This window comes from Penaeus monodon, chromosome 27 (genome assembly GCF_015228065.2).
Source record: "Penaeus monodon isolate SGIC_2016 chromosome 27, NSTDA_Pmon_1, whole genome shotgun sequence".
Lineage (NCBI taxonomy): Eukaryota > Metazoa > Arthropoda > Malacostraca > Decapoda > Penaeidae > Penaeus > Penaeus monodon.
The window spans coordinates 20453266-20454009 of record NC_051412.1 but is presented as its reverse complement, the minus strand read 5'-3'; the positions used below and the strand labels follow the sequence as shown (position 1 = coordinate 20454009).

At 37.0% G+C, this 744-nt stretch overlaps 1 protein-coding gene across 1 annotated transcript in view; it reads left to right on the top strand.

Moving 5' to 3' along the window:
* The window catches only part of LOC119590672 (ubiquitin-like modifier-activating enzyme ATG7), a gene marked incomplete at its 3' end in the record, with an annotated part of 29543 nt that overhangs the window by 13584 nt on the left and 15215 nt on the right, over positions 1-744 (top strand). Inside the window, 2 exon segments of the mRNA XM_037939355.1 lie at positions 16-211; positions 504-620. Coding sequence (XP_037795283.1) covers positions 16-211; positions 504-620 — 313 coding nt within the window.

The window sequence follows — 744 nt, the reverse complement described above, 5'->3', positions numbered from 1 at the left end:
TCATGTCTTAATCAGCAACCAGCCAGTACCTCACCTTTCATTCCAAGCTGTTGGGACACTCATCAACACAAACACAGTGGAAGAGTTCCGAAGCTGTGACAAAATGGAGCTCCTGAAGTCTGCTGGAGCTTCTCTCTGGGAGGCCTTGACCTCAGAGCTAGCGCTGGAGAACCCTTCTCTCTTGGCCTCCTTCCTCATGTTTACTTTTGCTGTGAGTGTGATCCACTGGGTCTGAATTTTTATTACTAATTTTGTTGAGAGAGCTTAGGCCATGCAAGTGAAAATTATTATTTTTTATGTTTTGATTAGATTAGTACAAATATTTACAATAAAAATTGACTTCTTTATAAGTACATTATAATAAGAAAATATAGTGCTGTTCCATGTAGAAATATATTTAAATGTATCTATTAGTATAAACATAGATATAGGGATAAACATTATTAGCATTAAAAAATGAAAGATTATTTCAATTTTTATCATTAATTCTCTGAATTTTTCAGGACCTGAAAAAATATCATTACTATTACTGGTTTGCATTCCCAGCCTTCACACTTCCGAAGACTGTTCCACTAGTCCAACAGCCCCAGCCAATTGCGTCACAGCTGACTGAAGACGAGGTCAGATGTGATGGATATCGTTTGCCGTAAAAAAAAAGAAGGTTTCGTTGATTTATAGTATAGCTAGTTTGATTTTATTGGGCCATGTTGATTAGGGACAGATGTTCTGTTATAGCCACCAGGC